General features: G+C 43.8%; 2 protein-coding genes across 7 annotated transcripts in view; one reads left to right on the forward strand and one right to left on the reverse strand.

The window, feature by feature from the left end:
* Positions 1–15,406, reverse strand: LOC115191195 (nucleus accumbens-associated protein 1). 6 transcript variants are annotated; one of them, XM_029749136.1, is made up of 9 exons: positions 14,923–15,223; positions 11,420–11,571; positions 10,451–10,693; positions 9,672–9,884; positions 8,704–9,109; positions 3,987–4,106; positions 3,532–3,703; positions 3,278–3,375; positions 1–3,112 (listed from the first exon to the last, which is right to left on the reverse strand). In XM_029749136.1, the coding sequence occupies exons 2-9, from the start codon at positions 11,543–11,545 to the stop codon at positions 2,793–2,795; spliced, it is 1,698 nt and encodes a 565-aa protein (XP_029604996.1). In that variant the 5' UTR covers positions 11,546–11,571; positions 14,923–15,223; the 3' UTR covers positions 1–2,792. The 6 variants fall into 6 exon arrangements, with proteins under 6 accessions (XP_029604996.1, XP_029604992.1, XP_029604991.1 ...); XM_029749132.1 differs by having other exon boundaries at positions 8,704–9,112; positions 15,041–15,222; XM_029749131.1 differs by having other exon boundaries at positions 8,704–9,112; positions 14,923–15,222.
* LOC115191194 (tRNA (guanine(26)-N(2))-dimethyltransferase-like) overlaps positions 15,372–20,633 on the forward strand; it is a 19,123-nt gene continuing 13,861 nt past the window's right edge. The window contains exon 1 of the mRNA XM_029749129.1: positions 15,372–15,459. Within this exon, the coding sequence (XP_029604989.1) occupies positions 15,428–15,459 (32 nt within the window). The 5' untranslated portion in view covers positions 15,372–15,427. The remainder of the gene's footprint in view (positions 15,460–20,633) is intronic.

Genomic DNA, 20,633 nt, shown 5'->3' on the forward strand with positions numbered 1-20,633 from the left:
TGTCAGTGATAGAACTTGAAGTCCCCAAGGATCATACCATGTGGTTAACAAAAGGAGGGGTGGGCTCCAGACCCCCCCACCCCCCCAGGCCAAATGGAAAGGTCCACTGGAAGCTCTAGTAGTGCCTTCCCATTACACTTTTAAACCTTGGGCTCTTCTTTGACAGTTAGCCTTTTATAGAAACACTCCAAAACCTCTCTCTCTATATATACACACACATCTTAAACTACAAACGTAAACAACAAATGGCCTGTTTTAAAAGCCAGGCCTAAAAGCAGATACTTAGATAGCTCTGATCTAAAATAACAATGGTAGTTTCCAGATATAAAAACAACTCCATGGCTTTCTTTTGGTTGGTTGGTTGAAAGGGGGAGTTACAATGACAATGTTAAGCCTATATTTGACCCAGGTTTATTTTATAGTTGTTTGTTCTATACTCTGTTTAGGTTCACAGTCAGAGGGTGGGGGAAGTGTTACGATTGATTAACCCTCAACTCCAAAGCAGTGTGTGTGTGTGTGTGTTTTAGTGTGCGTTTCTACCCAAAACACACAACAGACCAAGCCTGACAATCACAACAGAACCCACCGCCGGCGCTGACACCAACTGCATTACAAGGTGCTTCACTAACCTAGCCTGGGTGCCAGTCTGTTTCTACTCCCTTGTCAACTCCTTATGGAAGTGTCACGCAATGAGTTACAAGGTGGCGGCAAGATCCTACAAAACAGATCTGGGACCAGGCTATCACTAACAACTGTGTCTATAGCATTAGCATGTCTATCCTCACTTCTGCTCAGAGTACAAACCCCTTGAGCACTGATCTGGGATCAGCTTGCCCTCCCCAAACCCTAACCTTGACAACTAGCGGGAAAATGCAAACATGACCATAGATCAGTGTTTAGGGGCAACGGGTTCTTCCTCCTTGACACACCATGATTCTACTGTATGATGGGATACTGGCGGTGGCGTCATTGGCTCCCTACTGGTACTGTGATAGATGGGAACTGCCACAGTCATCTTTCATCCAATCACTGATGAGCTGTAGCTAGAATGACAGTTGGTCGTTATTCAAGGCTTGTCACGGTCCATCTCCTCTCTGTAGTTTCTCACAAGGTGTGTTCAACAGAGCTTTACAGGGATGTTTATAGGCTGGCAGTGTGCTGCTGCTGGATCAGTCTGGGTGCACCGGAGTGTGTGTGTGTGAGTGAGTGAGAGATGCAGCATCACACACACCAGAGTGATGGATGAATGAGTCAGCCAAGCGTGTGTGAGCACACTCCGTCTGGGTTCTCACTCTCTGCTGCATGTGACAACACACACTTCTGTCACCATCCACACACACTGACACACATAGTGTGTGTCGTATTACTTTAATTGGCACCATTGTATCCGCCCAGGATGCATATGGATTAGTCCTCCAGGGTACTTCAATCCGTGTGTGTGTGTGTGTGTGTGTCATGAATGCCTCTTAGCAGGATACACCAACCCTCCCTCAGTCCATAACGAAACCAAATATAGAATAGGTCCACCCTGTGTACACTACACACATCTAACATAATGCCTCTACAACCCAGCCCCTACACCCTAGCCCACAGCTTCATGCTTGGTCAAATGGAGACGACTCTAGTATTTGGATAAGACTTGTATTATAGTATTATAGTGCAAGACAAGTACATTATTCAGTTATTACTTGCTTAATAGTGCGAGACAACAAATGTCACTTTCCTTCGAAATGTGAATATGGGCGTGAGCTGACATGATTTTAACACGGTCCCTTACTCCTCTCTCTCTACACAGAATTCAGTAGACGTATAGGAAATCATACCGCATCATCAACATGGATACCAGATCAGAGCATCTTCTTCCTCGTCCAGTCACCAACTGTTCAACCATCTTTCAGTAACACGACTCCTCTGCTTTTCAGGGAGTCTTGGCAACAAGTCAAAGGTCACACACACGGACAGAAAAACTATGAGAAGAGTCACAAATTAAAAGTGAAAAAGTAGAAATGAAAACAGCCCTCTAAAATGGGGGGGAAGAGGGTTGGGGGGGGGTCCAAAAGTCCTGCCAATATACAGAATACATATACCTATTTCAACCATTAAGCCTTTACGTAACCCCCCCCACAAATATCAACCCCCTCCCCATAAAATAGCCTTCAGTAGGACTTCCAGAGTCTCTATATAAACTGGTGAATACAATCTAATCAATCAATCGATCGAATACAATCTACTGTCCACAGACAATACATACAGGTGACTTGACAACGCTTCACGACCGATACATTCATTATCAAAACAGTGTTATTAGACCGTCAAAACCAGCCATTACTACCCCACTCAACCCCGACCGCCATCCACCCCAAAAGGTCCCTCCTCCTAGGGAATGTGTTTCAGCGATATGGAAAGGAGAAAGGACCTTTGCCAACCAAAAAAAAAAAAACCATTAAAACAAGAAAATATTCTACAATGGGGATCAGGGAATATTCCTAGGTTAAGCCCCCCCCTTACATTACAAACCTCCCCCGTCTTTCTTTCTGCACCTCTATCCCTCCATCTTTTCATCTCTCTCCCGCCCAAAAGGGGGCAGACACTATGTACATGGGTCCGGGACGGCGAGAGAGAACAAGGGATGTAACAGATGGATATAATAAATGAAATTCCAAGTATTAAGGGAAGAGATTAAGATATGGAAAAGTGACATTAAAAAACAAACTAAAACTGAGGGAGGAAGTATCGCCGGGAGCAATGATCAAAGACCATCGACCAATAAGATCACAATAAGCCCACTCACTTTAAAACAAAGTGCTGCCGTCTCCGCCCACAACGCCTTGTAACCCCTCCCCCGAAGAAGGTCCCGCATCGCTATTGGCTGCAGCCGCCTCTTCTGCCAGGGAGTTGGGGTCGAACCCATGCTCCGCCCCCAGGGCGTCGGCCTCCATCTTGACGGCGTCTGATTGGAGGAAAGCGGAGTAGGCATCACCCTCGGCCATGAGGAGCTTGAGCTTCGGGATCCAGGACTTCCTGACGACCCGGCGGGCATTAGTGCACATGTCAGCCGCGATGGCGTTCATCTCGCTCTCCTTGAAGCTCGGCGCAAAGTTCTGGCAGTAAACTGTTGAGGGGAGAGAGACAGTTAGGTGCTGCGGACAATATAGATGCACTGGAATGATGTGAAGAAATGCAGATATATGACTACAACACGGTGTAGCACTGAGTGTGTGAGGCTTGTCCGGTGTGTGTGAAAGCAAAGCTGTGCACTGGAGTGTGTGACACTCACACTTGACGGCGTGCAGTACTCTGCTGTCCAGGGGCTTGCGGCTGGGGTCGTTGGTAGAAGAGCGGATCCCCGTCCCACAGCTGTTAGCTAGAGTACTCCTGAGAGGGGATGGAAAAGATACACAGTATCATTTACTGTATGTCAGAACAAACAAATATTATGCTGCCTGAAGCGCATGCACCGATGCACAAAAGCAAGCACACAAAATGTACACGCTTCCAACGGTCAAACAAACACACACACCCTCCCCTCACCTGTCGAAGAAAGAGGCCAGCAGCCTCCTCAGTAGGACCTTGTGCCGCGTGCCGGCGCTGACGTGACAGTTCATGAGCTGGGCGCGGGAGATGAACACGGAGGTACCCGTCACCAGCTCCAGCCTCTCTGCAGGGTCACCCTCCTCGTACAGCCGCGGGTGGCAACGGTTACCTGCACCAACCAATCAATCCATTCAAATGTATTACAGCCTTTTTCACATCAGCTGCAGGTGGCAGCGGTTGCCAATCAAGTGTTTTTACAGTAACAGTAGCCTGGTCTAAACGCAGGTGGCAGCCAGCTATGAATAAATGAATGACTGAACTCAGAATGTCAACGTGTATAGAGTTGCCTCAGACATGCGAGTACAACAGTACATTTCAACTATAGTATTACTTTAGAAAAAGAAAACGGCCAGTATAATATTACAACCTAAATGAAGTGTGTGTGTGTGTACCTATCTGGGTGATGAGTTCGGCAGGTAGCGAAGCCAGGTCCTGGCGTAGCCTCACCCCCCTGCCACCCCGGGTCTCTGCCGTGAGGTGCTCCGGTAGGGACTCCACACGCTCACCCGCTACTGTGGTGGTACAGAGAGGGCACACGTTACGCATGAATACACACAGCAACATTAAACACGCGGCTACATTAACACACATATACACTGAACAAAAATAGAAAACGCAACATGTAAAAGTCCCATGTTTCATGAGCTGAAATAAAAGATCCCAGAAATGTTCCATACGCACAATTTTTTTTTATCTCAAATGTATTTATACCTTGTTAGTGAGCATTTCTCCTTTGCCAAGATAACGGTCAGGTGGATGAATTGTGGCATATCAAGAAGCTGACTAAACAGCATGATCATTACACAGGTGCACCTTGTGCTGGGGACAATAAAAGGCCTCTAAAATGTGCAGTTGTGTCACAACACAATGCCATAGATGTCTCATGTTGAGGGAGCGTGCTAATTGGCATGCTGACTGCAGGAATGTCCACCAGAGCTGTTGCCAGAGACTTTAATGTTAATTTCTCTAAGCCGCTTCCAACATCGTATTAGAGAATTTGCCAGTATGTCCAACCGACCTCACAACCGCAGACTGTAATGTTGTGTGATGGCGAGCGGTTTGCTGATGTCAACAGAGTGCCCCATGGTTCTGGTGGGGTTATGGTATCGGCAGGCATAAACTACGGACACACGAACACAATAGCATTTTATTGATTGGTAATTTGAATGCACAAAAATACCGTGACGAGATCCTGAGACCCATTGTGCGGCCCATTTAATTTTAGGTATCTGTGACGAACAGATGCATATCTGTATTCCAAGTCATGTGAAATCCATAGATTAGGAGTTAATTTATTTACTTCAAACTGTCTGATTTTCAAGCCCTATTGACCCTGCTTTGTAGTATATACATATAGTTGAAGTCGGAAGTTTACATGCACTTCGGTTGGAGTCATTAAAACTTGTTTTCAATCACTCCACAAAAGTCTTGTTAACAAACTATAGTTTTGGCAAGTCGGTTAGGACATCTACTGTGTGCATGACACAAGTCATTTTTCCAACAATTGTTTACAGATGATTTCACTGTATCACAATTCCAGTGAGTCAGAAGTTTATATACACTAAGTTGACTGTGATTTTAAACAGCTTGGAAAATTCCAGAAAATTATGTCATGGCTTTAGAAGTTTCTGATAGGCTAATTGACATCATTTGAGTCAAGTGGAGGTGTACCTGTGGATGTATTTCAAGGCCTACCTTCAAACTCAGTGCCTCTTTGCTTGACATCATGGGAAAATCATAAGAAATCAGCCAAGACCCCAGAAAAAAAATTGTAAACCTCCACGTCTGGTTCATCCTTGGGAGCAATTTCCAAACATCTGAAGGTACCACGTTCATCTGTACAAACAATAGTATGCAAGTATAAACACCATGGGACCACGCAGCTGTCATACCGCTCAGGAAGGAGATGCGTTCTGTCTCCTAGAGATGAACGTACTTTGGTGCAAAAAGTGCAAATCAATCCTGGAACAGCAGCAAAGGACCTTGTGAAGATGCTGGAGGAAACAGGTACAAAAGTATCTGTATCCACAGTAAAATGAGTCCTATATCAACATAAACTGAAAGGCAACTCAGCAAGGAAGAAGCCGCTGCTCCAAAACCGCCATAAAAAGCCAGACTATGGTTTGCAACTGCACATGGGGACAAAGATCGTACTTTTTGGAGAACTGTCCTCTGGTCTGATGAAACAAAAATAGAACTGCTTGGCCATAATGACCATCGTTATGTTTGGAGGAAAAAGGGGGAGGCTTGCAAGTCGAAAAACACAATCCCAACCATGAAGCACGGGGGTGGCAGCATCATGTTGTGGGGGTGCTTTGCTGCAGGAGGGACTGGTGCACTTCACAAAATAGATGGCGTTGTGAGGAAGGAAAATGATGTGGATATATTGAAGCAACATCTCAAGACATCAGTCAGGAAGTTAAAGCTTGGTCACAAATGGGTCTTCCAAATGGACAATGACCCCAAGCATACTTCCAAAGTTGTTGCAAAATTACTTAAGTACAACAAAGTCAAGGTATTGGAGTGGCCATCGCGAAGCTCTGACCTCAATCCTATAGAAAATGTGTGGGCAGAACTGAAAAAGCGTGTGTGAGCAAGGAGGCCTACAAACCTGACTCAGTTACACCAGCTCTGTCAGGAGGAATGGGCCAAAATTCACCCAACTTGTTGTGGGAAGCTTGTGGAAGGCTACCCGAAACATTTGACCCAAGTTAAACAATTCAAAGGCAATGCTACCAAATACTAATTGAGTGTATGTAAACTTCTGACCCACTGGGAATGTGATGAAAGAAAAAAAAGCTGAAATAAATAATTCTCTCTACTATTATTCTGACATTTCACATTCTTAAAATAAAGTGGTGATCCTAACTGACCTAAGACAGTTTTTACTAGGATTAAATGTCAGGAATTTTGAAAAACTGAGTTGAAATGTATTTGGCTAAGGTGTATGTAAATTTCCGACTTCAACTGTGTGTGTGTATGTATGTATGTATGTATGTATGTATGTATGTATGTATGTATGTATGCATGCATCTTTCTGCTCTTTCAAAGACCTGACGTTCCAATGAAGATCGCATCCCCTCCCAGATAACATATATAATATAGAACTGTTATGTTACCATTATTTAACCAGAAAAGTAATTGAGAACACATTCTGTATTTAATTTCTCTCATTCCTTCACTATGACAAATAACCTATATCTTATTTTCTTTCCCATATGAACTGTACCTCAGTAAAATCTTTGAAATTGTTGCGTTTATATTTTTGTTAAGTGTACCAAACATTAGGAACACCTGCTCTTTCCATAACACAGACTGACCAGGTGAATCCAGGTGAAAGCTATGATCCCTTATTGATGTCACTTGTTAAACCCACTTCAATCAGTGTAGATGAAGGGGAGGAGTGTGTGACATTCAGAGGGTGAATGGGCAAGACAAAAGATTTAAGTGCCTTTGAACGGGGTATGGTAGCAGAGGGGGTGCAACTCAATATTAGGAAGGTGTTCTTAATGCTTTGTCCACTCAGCGGACAACTGTCTATAACGACATGCAGGTCTAGCTAACACTATCCTATAACAGAGTGGGACAGAGAAGGACAGGGTACATGTAAAGACAGATTCACACTTAAATATGTATCTATTAATATTGACATAGCTACAACTAGCATTAATGTACAGACATGAGCAAAGACAGAACATACAGTAGATAGCATCAGAGAGTGATGCTAATTCCCCATCTTCTTCCAAATCACGATTACAATCAGCTGCCTACTTGTTCCCTCTAATCTCGTCTCTTCCCTCATCTATCAGCCTATTGTTCTGACCCGAAGCAGTCTTGCTCCCTCCTCCCTCGGGCTGGGAATTGCCAGGGACCTCACCATACGATATTATCACCATACTTAGGTACCAATATGATATGTATTGAGATTTTATACGGAGGTTTTATTGTGAATGAATGTTCTAAATGTATTGCTCACCATATGTCTGCTGCAGAGAGGCAAGAGGAGAGCCATGAGAAAACCACTTTTGATCAGTCATGGAAATAAAAGTGCTGTAAACACATTGGCTCACTATTTAAACAGGAGATGGAGGCCAAGCTATGGAATGAAAAATAATAGTTCTGGTGCAGGTACAGCCAGCTAACGCTGCCTAGCAAATTATTACTATCTATATCCATACATCTATATTCATTACCGTTGAAAAGTTTGGGGTCACGTAGAAATGTCCTGGTTTTTGAAAGAATAGCACATTTTTTTGTTGATTAAAATAACATCAAATTGATCAGAAACACAGTGTAGACATTGTTAATGTTGTAAATGACTATTGTAGCTGGAAACGGCTGATTTTTTATGGAATATCTACATAGGCGTACAGAGGCCCATTATCAGCAACCATTACTCCTGTGTTCCAATGGCACGTTGTGTTAGCTATTCCAAGTTTATAATTTTAAAAAGGCTAAATGATCATCGCAAAAGGGCTTTCTAATGATGTTGGCACAGAGCTGAAAACTGTTGCTCTGATTAAAAAAGCAGTAAATCTGGCCCTTAGACTAGTTGAGTATCTGGAGCATCAGCATTTGTGGGTTCGATTACAGTGGCCAGTTTTATTGATTCTTTAAAATCAGAACAACAGTTTTCAGCTGTGCTAACATAATTGCAAAAGGGTTTTCTAATGATCAATTAGCCTTTTAAAATGATAAACTTGAATTAGCTAACACAACGTGCCATTGGAACACAGGAGTGATGGTTGCTGATAATGGGCCTCTGAACACCTATGTAGATATTCCATTAAAAAAAAATCAGCCGTTTCCAGCTACAATAGTCATTTACAACATGAACAATGTCTACACTGCATTTCTGATCAATTTGATGTTATTATAAATGGACAAAAAAAATGCTTTTCCTTCAAAAACAAGGACATTTCTAAGTGACCCCAAACTTTTGAACGGTAGTGTATATATATATATATTTTTTTTTTTAATCAATACTTGGGAGTGAAATATTGGTTAATATCGTCCCAAAATAATATTGCGATATGTAACTTTATCAATCCCCCCCCCCCATAACTACGCTCCTCCAGATTCCTACCTCACACCAACTCTCGCTCTCACCTGTGGCGCCCACATTGAGCATACTGTACATTGTGTACATGTTACAGATCTGCCTGTACTGCTCTTCGGCGCTGTCGTCGGTCACTTCCTCTTCCTCCTCGTCATCGTGGTAACTAAGGGGCGAGTCGCTGGTGTACATGCTCAGCGTCCCCGGACTCGTTCCGTCCGGCGTCCCCACGCTGCTGCTGTTATGGTTACTGTTGTTGTTATGGTTATTGTGGTTAACAACGTTTCTGCCTGTTGCATCTTGGGAGTTGCAGTTGTTTGATGATGCGGAGGAGGAAGAGTAGCGGGCGGCTTTCCTGGACCCCCCTCCTCCCGACCCCCCTCCCCCGTCACCGCGGTTGCCCCCCTCCCACAGGCGCTTGGCGACAGGGCTGCACACCACCGAGTAGGACGTGGCCTCCTGCTGAGAACGAGAGAGAAGTGATTAGCTACATAACACCTATTTAGTGTGTTGTCATCCGTTCATCTTGTGAGAGGGCAGCCAAACTCATGTGTATTTATGCTTGAGCATTGAGTGTTTGTGAATTTCCTTGTATGGCACAGGAGACACATAAGTTCACAACTTGCACCTTTGACCAGAGGGGCAGGATTAATGAGTTAGCTAGCTAACTTAAATTTTTTTTTTAAACAAATAACTATAGAATTTCTGGTTCATTAAGAAAGGTAAACTTGTTGAGTCAATTAGACCATGTCCACTTCAAGCTTATCTTTCAAAAAAATTAATTGTAGAATATTTAGGCAAGTTAGCCGCCTAACTCATTGATCCTTCTTTGTAGTACACTCCTCTGCTCTATGAAAGACCTGACGTTCCACTGAAGATTGCATCCCCTCCCAGATAAGATACATCATCTCAAACACACTTTATTTTTCGACTTTCTTTAACCAGGAAAGTAATTGAGAACATTTCATTTCTATTCCATTCCTCCACTATGACTAATAACATATATTTTTTGCCAACTCACCTGCTGTGTCTGTGGTGTGGGTTGTGGCGTAGTCCCGCTCTGCTCCGTCTTCACCCTCGACACCAGGGGGAGGGGTGTCAGGCAGGAGGCAGGCCTACATGCTGCCGTGGAAACCACCCCAGCCCCTCCGGTTTGAGTGACAGGGCTCTGGGGCTCGGAGGGCGGAGTCTCTTCTGCGTGAAGACCCTGGGAGTCACAGCTAGGGGAGGAGACCTGGAGGAAGAATACGCAAATGAAGAGGTAAATACATCTGAGAAAAATATGTTAAATATTTAAGACTATGTAAAGTGGGAACTGGAAAGCTTTGACAAGGAGAACCTTAGCCTAATGCAGGGGTAGGCAACTAGATTCAGCCGCGGGACGATTTTTGTTGGAGCGAATAGTCGGGGGTCGGAAAATAATTATAATTTGCACATTGACCACAACAAAGCCCAAAAAGAGATTTAAAAATAACAATAATTTCATACCTTGATTAGACTGAGACAGGATCACGTCTTATATTTTGTGAAGGAACAGATTTACTAAAATAAACAATGTTTAGCTGAATTCCTGGTGATTTTACAGTTTCTTTTTTATACCAAAAACTCAAATAATAAATATATATTTAGTATAAACTTTTGGGGGGGGGCAAAAGAAAACACCTGTTGCCGACCCCTGTCCTAATGAAACAATCCACTTGTGCTGTCAGTTGCAGTCCAATTATCTCCCAACATCTACCTATGGTGATCATAGGAGTTGGCAAGACAGCACAAACAGGTTGCTATGGTTACACTAGGTACCTTAAGGAAGAACTCTGTGCCCTTCTCCATGATCTGCTGGATCTGCAGGAAGCCTGCGGTGTACATGAGGAGGAACTGGTCCCCCACGTTCATGCTGAGGCGGCCTGTGTAGCAGAAGGCTAGGATCTGTTGGAAGCTCTGGGGCTGGACGGCCGGGGGGAGCTCCACCACACTGCTCTTCCCTCCAGCGTTGAACAGGTCCCGGAAGTAGGAGCTACTGGCCGCCAAGACCGCCCGGTGAGCCTGGGGAGGGACGGAGAGGGGAAGGGGTGAATACATATACAGCACACAGGCTTCTTTTTAAACAAACTTGAGGTACAACCAGAATATTTCACCAGGTTTCTTAACCCTAATCAAAATATAGAACTGTTGATACAGTCTAGCCTAACAGTTAACTGTGTTTTGGATCAGCCGTCGCCCTAACTTGAAGGCTTGTCAATGAGGTAAATAACGGTTAGATTGGTTCAGTTTACTCCAAAAAACAACATTGATGTTTGTCTTTTTTTTTTACCCCTTTTTTCTACCCAATTTCGTGGTATCCAAATGGGCTTGAACCCAGAATCTCTGGTCTCATCGCTGCAACTCCCACACGGACTTGGGAGAGGCGAAGGTCGAGAGCCATGCATCCTCCGAAGCACTGCTTCTTGACACAATGCACATCCAAACCGGAAGCCAACCGCTCCAATGTGTCGGAGGAAACACCGTACACCTGGCGACCTGGTCAGCGTGCACTGCGCCCGGCCCGCCACAGGAGTCGCTAGTGCGCGATGAGACGAGGATATCCCTGCCGGCCAAACCCTCCCTAACCCGGACGACGCTGGGCTAATTGTGCGCCGCCCCATAGACCTCCCGGTCGCGGCCGGCTGCGACAGAGCCTAGAATCTCTGGTGGCACAGCTAGCACTGCGATGCGGTGCCTTAGACCACTGCGCCACCCGGGAGGCCCACATCGATGTTTATCAACTCCTACCTTGAAGGCGTGTCCCTTGACAACCACGGAGACGTCGCAGTAGAGCCCCTGGAGCCTCTGCTCATTGAGACACTCCAACACGTTGTTGCCAAAGTTAGGGATCGCCATCTGTAGCGTCTGAGCCATAACGCTCTAGCCCAGCACCACCGGGTCTATAACAAGGAGAGAAATGTTATATTAGGTCTGGTCTATGTCATGTAGGCTACAAAGTTAGGGGTCATCATCTGTAGCGTCTGAGCCATAACGCTCTAGCCCAGCACCACTGGGTCTATAACAAGGAGAGAAATGGTTATATAGGTCTATGTCATGTACGGAATAAGTTATGGATCGCTTCCTGTTTGTTGTTGTTCACTGGAGAGGCGAGAAATGGGGGGGGGCAGAGGGAAAAAGGGTGAGAGACTGGGATTGAAATAAGGAGAGTGATGGGAGGGAGGGGGATAGAGGGATGACTAATGCACCTTTAATAAAGAGCGCTAGAAAGAGAGCTCTCTTTTTTTTGCCAATTAAGTTTGTCTCATTCATTTCAAATAAACATTTTCCAATTCTGCGGTGGGTAACTAGCTTTTGTCCTACTTTGTTGTTTTGAATGAGACAAGAGAAAAAGGCAGCAGAACTTCATTACATAATTATTCCGTTTTGTTTGGTTTGTTGCCATCCAGCCTTGATGTGTCAGATCACAAGGAGAAAGAATGGCTGTCAAACTTGCCTCTCCACAAAGAACCCTTAAAAGTTCTCCATTCTTTTTCAAGACTGCCACAACTTTAACTGACTGGCGGCACATAAGATACCATGATGCCTTTTAATTTAGATTATTTTTAGAGCACTAACTGTGTAATGAACCACATGTGACTGGGAATCAATGGAAAGGCCACGGCCATGAGCCACTAGGCTAATAAAAAACACTCCGATGGGGATTAGGCCTATTTAATAACAAGGTCAAGCAAAGCTAATTTCATCAACACTCATACGATTAAACAATGAACAGACCTATATGTTGTCCTTAAAGACAGCTACTCAAGTGCCAACTGAAGGAAAATAGCCTATGTAATAGCCTAAAAACAAACGTTTTTTATTTCCTAGGACCTTGGCTAATTAAGATCTATGGTCTTGCTCTTTGCATACACATTTGTATCTGTGTAAGTTAATATACATGTATTTCTCCATTAAAACTATATAAACAGAGAAAGAACGCATAACAATTTACCTACTGCCACTGCACAAGATAAGAGAGAACGCTTTCAACTTTCCAATAATTATTCTCACAACTAACAATTAAAACAGGTTGAACTTTATATTTAGCCTAGTACATTTCCTTATCATCAAACTGAGAACATATTGCTTAATTTTGATTGGAGGAATGCAGAATAGAAACAATAAAAACGACCACCTAAACCCATCATCACATTAGGTTCCATTTCCTCATTTAACTGATTTGACCTCTAACCCTCTACCTAACATATGGCCACACGTCAATCACCACCTTCCGGAGACACCTGAAACCCCACCTCTTTAAGGAATACCTGGGATAGGATAAAGTAATCCTTCTACCCCCCCCCCCCCCCCCCCCCCCCAAAGATATAGATGTACTATTGTAAAGTGGTTGTTCCACTGGATATCATAAGGTGAATGCACCAATTTGTAAGTCACTCTGGATAAGAGCGTCTGCTAAATGACTTAAATGGAAATGTAAAACGTCACCACCACACGATGTTTATGTCAGGGTTATGTGAGGGACAATAATATTACATAATCTGAATGAAATTCCATATTTTGCCACATGAATTGAAGTTTTACTTTAATGAAAGAAAAATATGTACACTTTATTCAACCTCTACCCCCCCAGCCGTAACATTATAAAACAACACACCACAAAACGATTAGTCAGACAGGATTATATTATGGGTTAAGAAACTAAATGTTATTTTTTGCTGATGCCACCTTATTTTTATTTTGTACAAGCATATAAGATCAATGAAAACGCTCACATTCAGCAATCTAATCACATACACATGTAAAAATATGTTTCATATAAATGATAGGCATGGCTGTAGCCAACAATCAATCAAATACTATAATATTCAATTTCCTGGTTTGGAAGGTGAAAAGGTAGCCACAGTTAGCAAGTAGCAAGCTAAAAGCTAATGCTAATTTGATGTTAACCAAATTAAAATGTCCAATTCTTGAACGTCCAAGTCATCAATTGAACACTGCCAAGTAAAAGCATTTGCTTATTTACTTGAAAACATTTGCTTTAAAGAGTCAAAAATGAAGAAATCTACTTTGCATCAACCGGCATGTGGCTATATTATGTAGCTAGCCTCCCAAGAGCACGAATAATATGAACTTTAAACGGAATATACTGTACATCAATGAATCATTAATAGGTCAATCTCACATCGAAGGATAGCGGGAGAGACTCGTCGGTGCCCGCCAAGGGAAGACTAGAGGCCTGGACAGCGGTAGAACAGCCAGACGGAGTGGGCAGAGAGAGCTGTCCGTGCCCGGTTGTCTGCCAGTATCTTTGCCCCGTGAGATTCAGAGCGCTCGGGCTGGCACGGGCCGGGGGGCGACGGAAAGACTGGACGGTTAACAAAAAAATACTTTATCACCGGTTCTCTCTCTCTGCTTATGTCGATGCAGCCCTTCATTTGCTCTATCAAACTAGCTAAAAGACAACGGCACGAATTATGTCACAAAAATAGTAGAACAAATAAAATATTCAGGAGTTCGCTTCACCCGCCGCTGTCGCCCCCACTCTGTGCCAGTGCTGTCGGTTAGAGTTACCTCCTTGGGCCTAGGCTGGCTACTCCGGATACACTGTACTTTTTATTTCGGGTTAGCCCATCGCATAATGTAACCCGGCGCTAGCTGAGTTATCACCCAAATTCATCATTTGTCGCCCGAAACAATGGATCATCCAATTAAAGTTTCGTTTAGTAAAAATCTGAATTTCTAAATATTTTAGTTATTTTTGGGAGGTAGCTTGGGGGGTGGTCCCCGGTCAACACTCAACAGGTCAATCCGGGACAAACGTAGGCAAGCAACTGGGGGGGCGAGTCAGACTGAACCGTGCATGCTTGCAGTGAGTGGTGATATAGCTATTAGGTTAAGAGTTCCTGCTAGCCAAGACACCAATTTAACCAGTTAACCTCAACACGCGATGTAAATAAACCATTTATGTTAGGAGTAGACTCATTCTACTGGGAAAATGTCACTCTTCAACGAAACATCCAGGTAAAACCCGGCCGCGTTTCAAAAGTTGAGTAATAAAGAGCGAGAGAGAGCGCGGAATGCTGTGAACTCACCGATGAAAGGCAGGCTAGGCAACCCGTGGTGTTTGCAGGCAGTGTGAATGTGAAGCATAGACGGTAGCTAAATAGCCACTAAAGTGGTTAAAGTTTTGTTGGTGCTGCTGTTCGGTGTTCCAACTCAGCCCATCCCCCACCGCACACCTTCCCCAAAACAATAGCTAACTAACCCGCCCACTCCCCCAAAAAACTCACACGGAACCGCTCTCAATTCCTCCCCGAAGAAAAGCCACTTCACAACAGCTAGCCGCCGCAACCACCTCGCCGACTTCCCGTGTCCTTTCTGACCCCGGTGAACCCTGGTAAAACTCACCCCCCTCACTATATTCCGTTGGAAAGTGTTTCAATGGAGTAGTGCAGAAGCGTTCGGTCCTCTCCCTCTCTACAGGCAGCCATTCAGTGTGTGAGCGCAGCACAGGTGGAGAAACAGAGCGCAGAGCTATCGAGGGAGCCCAAAACGGTACCCAGAGGTGGAGGAAAAGATCACAGAGCTAACCGATCTCTCAGACAGAAAGTGTCTGTCTCCACCAACTGCCCAAATCAAATCACACACACATTTTCCGTCTCTCTCATACCTGTGGGACTCCCTCTTGTTCAGACAGCCCAGTTGACTGGTGATTCAGAGTGGAGATCGACAGGAAGCCGCCGGTAACGCATAAATCTTCTCCCCGGTTGGATTGAGAGCTTGCTGCGGTGCTGAATGTGCTATTTTCGTATGTCTAGACTTCTCAGGTGAGCCCCTAGGCGTCTATAGTACGCGCACAGAGTACAAACTACCATCTGCATTCAAGCAATGGGAAAAGCTATAGTGCTGCCTAGATACAGTTCTATCTTACTGTCAAAATGCATCTTTCTTCATCATGGCCATAATTGTTGTTAGACGAGCGCCACCTCCCGCTTTAGATGTTAAATAATGGTAATTAATAATTTCATAACAATTCATAATTCTCTTTAATCATACGTATTATAAATGCTTTAGCCCTGACGCGTTCAGGGTATCACTTTAAATCACGATGGCAATGATAATTGTCACGTACATGCTGCTGCATACAGTGCTAGAAATGAAGAAAACTTGTGAAGAAATGAGGCCTGTCAAACTAATAGGGATCTCTCATCGCCAACATTTGATTGCTTATTGCCTCCTAGTCCTATCGTATGCGCCTCATATGACTGCAATGGAAACATATAAAACAACATTAAAACCCTTCTAATTGTATCACATTTAGGCCTATTGAGTTAAGGCTTTTCATGTCACTTTTTAAAATGTTCTTCTTCGCACATCCAAGGCATGGAAAGTAGGCCAACCGCCGGATGAATGACCGCTCTGTCCTGTCTTTCTATTACAAAAGACATGTTCATTACAATACACCTTAGCAAAATGTTTTGCAATGGAACACAAACTCAGATAATCTCTCCCCGTTTCAGTCCATTTGGTGCAGAATGAATATGACCCAGTTATGAGAATTCTCTCATAGAATTAGGAGTTAGTAACTCTATATAGAGCTGCACAGTGGTGTCATAATACCCATAAACCCTAGTGGTCAAACAGTTAAAAGGTTCCAATCATTTTTCCATCATTGATTTTTTCCCCATAGGGGATTTTAGAAACACAAAAAATAAGGGCTGTGTTTCATGTAGGCTTACCCTGGCGTGACGTTTTAATAACCATATAAATCTGTGTCAGACAAGGTGACTTTTATCAATATATTCGTCTCTGATTCGAAAATGCTTATTAGCATCAAAGTAGACATACAAGACTACAAATCCCTGTAAGCTCCTGCACGCCATCTCTAGCTGACACCTTTGCTAACAGGTATTGTGCCAATTTAAAACTTGCACAAGACAGTTCACAGAATTGTCAATTTAAAGACATGTTGCCAATTTATGAATTACTACATTTAGCTAACATTATATAGTTAATCCAAAGATTGTTACATTTGCCTCAATTCGGCAGTCTCGTCCAGATCAATATGGCATTTGTAGTTCTTTATTAGCAGCCAATTAGCAGTTCATTTTTGGGGGTAAATACAGGTGAAAATACTGATAAAAGTCACCTTGTCCTCGAGAGATTTCCACAGTTATCAAAACATCGTGCCTGAGTAAGCCTACACGAAACACAGACCTTATTTTAAGTGTTTCTAAAAAAAAAAACATTGGGAAAAATAACTGGTGCGAAAATGATTGGAACCATTTCCCTGTTTGACCGCTAGGTTTTATGGGTATTATGACTCATACCATGGTACTCTATATGCATTCTCTAATCTCATTCGAAACGTGGGTGGCAAGAAATGTGAATGGTTTTGCTCTCAAGAAAAGGGCGCCATTGAAAGCAGTGATTACTGGGGTAGCAGTAAATGTAAAAGTTGACTAAATGAAGGGGAAGATTCCTGGGGTGTTTGTGATGCTCGTCATTTGGTGCGACGCAGACAGGGTGGTGTGAGTAGTGAAACAGAAGAGTCAGTGTCTGTTCTTTTGAGTTTTGATGTTGAGTCTTTGCCTGACAAAGTGATGTTAGGATATATAAGTTGTCCTGTACAAGCTTTTGTGCCGAATACATTACATTGTTACAGGTGTCAAGCTTATGGGCATGTGGCAGCAGTGTGTAGGAGGGAGGTTCCTAGGTGTGAGAAGTGTGCAGAAGGGCATGAGACAAAGGAATGTGTAGCATTGAGGAAAGTAGTGGTATGTGTTAATTGTAGGGATGCCCATGGGGCTGGGGATCAGAATTTTTTTAATACAATTTTTATTTATTCCACCTTTATTTAACCAGTTAGGCTAGTTGAGAACAAGTTCTCATTTACAACTGCGACCTGGCCAAGATGAAGCAAAGCAGTGCGACAAAAACACAGTTACACAAAAACAAATGTATAGTCAATAACACAAAATAAAAATCAATGTACAGTGTGTGCAAATGTAGAAGATTAGGGAGGTAAGGCAATACATAGGCCATAGAGGCTAAATAATTACAATTTAGCATTAATACTGGAGTGATAGATGTGCAAGTAGAGATACTGGGGTGCAAAAGAGAAAAAAGATAAATAACAATATGGGGATGAGGTAGTTGGGTGGGCTATTTACAGATTGGCTGTGTACAGGTACAGTGATCAGTAAGCTGCTCTGACAGCTGATGCTTAAAGTTAGAGAGGGAGATATGAGTCTCCAGCTTCAGTGATTTTTGCAATTCGTTCCATTCATTGGCAGCAGAGAACTGGAAGGAAAGGCGGCCAAACAAAGGATATGATGACAGAGTCGGAGCAGGTCTTTTTGCTGATGCCATGTCACATTTTTGTTTTTTATATGACATTATTTTTTTGTGTGTCAATTTCGACCAGTTACACATGGAATAAACAAATATTCAGTCAATAATACAATAGAAAAAGTCTATATACAGTGTGTGCAAATGAGGTAGGATATGGGAGGTAAGGCAATAAATAGGCCATAGCGGCAAAATAATTACAATATAGCAATTAAACACTGGAGTGATAAATGTGCAGAAGATGAGTGTGCAAGTAGAGATACTGGGGTGCAAAGGAGCAAAATAAATAACAGTTTGGGAATGAGGCAGTTGTTTGGGCTATTTACAGATGGGCTATGTATAGGTGCAGTGATCTGTGAGCTTCTCTGACAGCTGGTGCTTAAACCTAGTGAGGGAGATATGAGTTTACAGCTTCAGTGATTTTTGCAGTTTGTTCCAGTCATTGGCAGCAGAGAACTGGAAGGAAAGGCGGCCGAAGGAGGAATTGGCTTTGGGGGTGACCAGTGAAATATACCTGCTGGAGCGCGTGCTATGGGTGGGTGCTGCTATGGTGACAAGTGAGCTGAGATAAGGCGGGGCTTTACCTAGCAAAGACTTATAGATGACCTGGAACCAGTGGGTTTGGCGACGAATATGAAGCGAGGGCCAGCCAATGAGAGCATACAGGTTGCAGTGGTGGGTAGTATTTGGGGCTTTGGTGACAAAACAGATGGCACTGTGATAAACTGCATTCAATTTGCTGAGTAGAGTGTTGGAGGCTATTTTGTAAATGACATCGCCGAAGTCAAGGATTGGTAGGATAGTCAGTTTTACGAGGGTATGTTTGGCAGCATGATTGCAGGATGCTTTGTTGCGAAATAGGATGCTGATTCTAGATTTAATTTTGGATTGGAGATGCTTAATGTGAGTCTGGAAGGAGAGTTTACAGTCTAACCAGACACCTAGGTATTTGTAGTTGTCCACATATTCGAAGTCAGAACCGTCCAGAGTAGTGATGCTGGACGGGCGGGCAGGTGTGGGTAGCGATCAGTTGAAGAGCATGCATTTAGTTTTACTTGCATTTAAGAGCAGTTGGAGGCCACGGAAGGAGAGTTGTATGGCATTGAAGCTCGTCTGGAGGTTACTTAACAAAGTGTCCAAAGAAGGGCCAGAAGTATACAGAGTGGTGTCGTCTGCGTAGAGGTGGATCAGAGAATCACCAGCAGCAAGAGCGACCTCATTGATGTATACAGAGAAAAGAGTCGGCCCGAGGATTGAACCCTGTGGCACCCCCATAGAGACTGCCCGAGGTCCAGACAACACGCCCTCCGATTTGACACACTGAACTCTGTCTGAGAAGTAGTTGGTGAACCAGGCGAGGCAGTCATTTGAGAAACCAAGGCTGTTGAGTCTGTCGATAAGGATGTGGTGATTGACAGAGTCGAAAGGTTTGGCCAGGTTGATGAATACGGCTGCACAGTATTGTCTCTTATCGATGGCGGTTATGATATCGTTTAGGACCTTGAGCGTGGCTGAGGTGCACCCATGACCAGCTCGGAAACCAGATTGCATAGCGGAGAAGGTACGGTGGGATTCGAAATGGTCGGTAATCTGTTTGTTAACTTGGCTTTCAAAGACCTTGGAAAGGCAGGGTAGGATAGATATAGATAGATATAGGCATAGGTCTGTAGCAGTTTGGGTCTAGAGTGCCTTTGAAGAGTGCCTTTGAAGAGGGGGATGACCACGGCAGCTTTCCAATCTTTGGGGATCTCAGACGATACAAAAGAGAGGTTCGAACAGGCTGGTAATAGGGGTTGCGACAATTTCGGCAGATAATTTTAGAAAGAGAGGGTCCCGATTGTCTAGCCCGGGTGATTTGTAGGGGTCCAGATTTTTCAGCTCTTTCAGAACATCAGCTATCTGGATTTGGGTGAAGGAGAAATGGGTAGGCTTGGGCAAGTTGCTGTGGGGGGCGCAGGGCTGTTGACCGGGGTAGGGGTAGCCAGGTGGATAGCATGGCCAGCTGTAGAAAAATGCTTATTGAAATTCTCAATTATTGCAGATTTATCGGTGGTGACAGTGTTTCCTAGCCTCAGTGGAGGTGGGCAGCTGGGAGGACGTGCTCTTATTCTCCATGGACTTTACAGTGTCCCAGAACCTTTTGGAGTTTGTGCTTGAGGATGCAAATTTCTGTTTGAAAAATGTCCCGTGCGAGAGAGGCAGGATGAGGTTTCCAGGGTTAGAGTATTACAGAAGTTGTCATATGCTGAGGCAGTGAAGAAAGTAGAAGAAGATGGGTCATGGGGAGGGATCCTGAGAGGAATGGTGTGAGTAGTAGGTCTGTACCAGTACAGAGAGAGAGGCCAACAAGTGATATGTGTTTCAGTAAGATTAGATTTTTAGCATTTATAGTCATGGTTATCAATTGTACTGCAGGGATGGAATGTAAGTCACAGAAAATTGAGGTTGTGGTGGCAGCTGCAGAGAGGTATTTGGGTGTGTGAGACGTGACATCAGAAGAGTAACAGGGTGTGTTAAGTGGTGGTGTCCCATCCTTTCAGGTTGTTGGCCTGAGGTAGGACTAAATAGATGTACATAGTGGAGTAAGGTGGTGATATTTTTAAATTATTTTAATTTTTTAGTGAGTGTAGTGTTACATGGTAGGCAGGGG

This window comes from Salmo trutta, unplaced genomic scaffold, assembly GCF_901001165.1.
Source record: "Salmo trutta unplaced genomic scaffold, fSalTru1.1, whole genome shotgun sequence".
Lineage (NCBI taxonomy): Eukaryota > Metazoa > Chordata > Actinopteri > Salmoniformes > Salmonidae > Salmo > Salmo trutta.

Bases quoted from the DNA above. Each gene is read 5' to 3' on its own strand.
- LOC115191195 (XM_029749132.1), bottom strand. From the start codon at position 11,545: ATGGCTCAGACGCTACAGATGGCGATCCCTAACTTTGGCAACAACGTG. The intron at 3,376-3,531 runs GTGAGGGGAGGG...ATCCCCTCTCAG, and splicing joins CTGGCCTCTTTCTTCGACAG to GAGTACTCTAGCTAACAGCT. The intron at 3,113-3,277 runs GTGAGTGTCACA...TCCCCTCAACAG, and splicing joins AGTACTGCACGCCGTCAAGT to TTTACTGCCAGAACTTTGCG.